Source organism: Haliaeetus leucocephalus, unplaced genomic scaffold, assembly GCF_000737465.1.
Source record: "Haliaeetus leucocephalus isolate CR32 unplaced genomic scaffold, Haliaeetus_leucocephalus-4.0 Scaffold273, whole genome shotgun sequence".
NCBI lineage: Eukaryota > Metazoa > Chordata > Aves > Accipitriformes > Accipitridae > Haliaeetus > Haliaeetus leucocephalus.
Window position 1 is genome coordinate 1,905,263 of NW_010972709.1, and position 505 is coordinate 1,905,767.

Sequence of the window (505 nt, forward strand, 5' to 3'; positions counted from 1 at the left end):
GGACACATGCCAAAAAGGGGTGGGGGACAAAAAGAGGGGGGGAAGCAAAAAGAGAGGGGGAAGCAAAAAGAGGGGGGGAAGCAAAAAGAGGGGGGGGGAAGCAAAACGGAGGGGGGAAGAAGGGGGGGGAAGAGAGGGAAAAAAACCCAAAGCAAACAAGAAATAAGCGCAGTTTGGAAAAAACCCAAATAATAATATTGGCTACGTGGTTCCCTGCGCTGGGAAGCGTCCGCGGCGTTGCTTGTCGGGATGGGAAGAGGCAAAGGGGTTGGTTTTTTTTTTTTTTCGGGGGGGGGAAGGAAGGAGCGATGGGATCGGGGAGGCCCCACTCGCGGAAGTGGCATCGTGGGACGCGGCTCCGGGGCGTTGCGAATCCCGGTCCCGTCCCGGGAGGGGTTGTAACGGGGAAGGATGGAGCCCGGGTTGGGGTGAGGGGGGGTCCTTACCTGTCGTGCGGCTCCACCGGAGCCCCCTCGGCCACCGGGGCCGCGGCCATGGTGCTACA

General features: G+C 60.4%; 1 protein-coding gene across 2 annotated transcripts in view; it reads right to left on the minus strand.

The window, feature by feature from the left end:
* UCKL1 (uridine-cytidine kinase 1-like 1) overlaps positions 1–498 on the minus strand; it is a 22,867-nt gene extending 22,369 nt beyond the window's left edge. For both annotated transcript variants that reach the window (XM_010569479.1, XM_010569480.1), the window contains exon 1: positions 447–498. In XM_010569479.1, the coding sequence (XP_010567781.1) occupies positions 447–496 (50 nt within the window). In that variant the 5' untranslated portion in view covers positions 497–498. The remainder of the gene's footprint in view (positions 1–446) is intronic.
* Between the last annotated feature and the right edge of the window lie 7 nt (positions 499–505).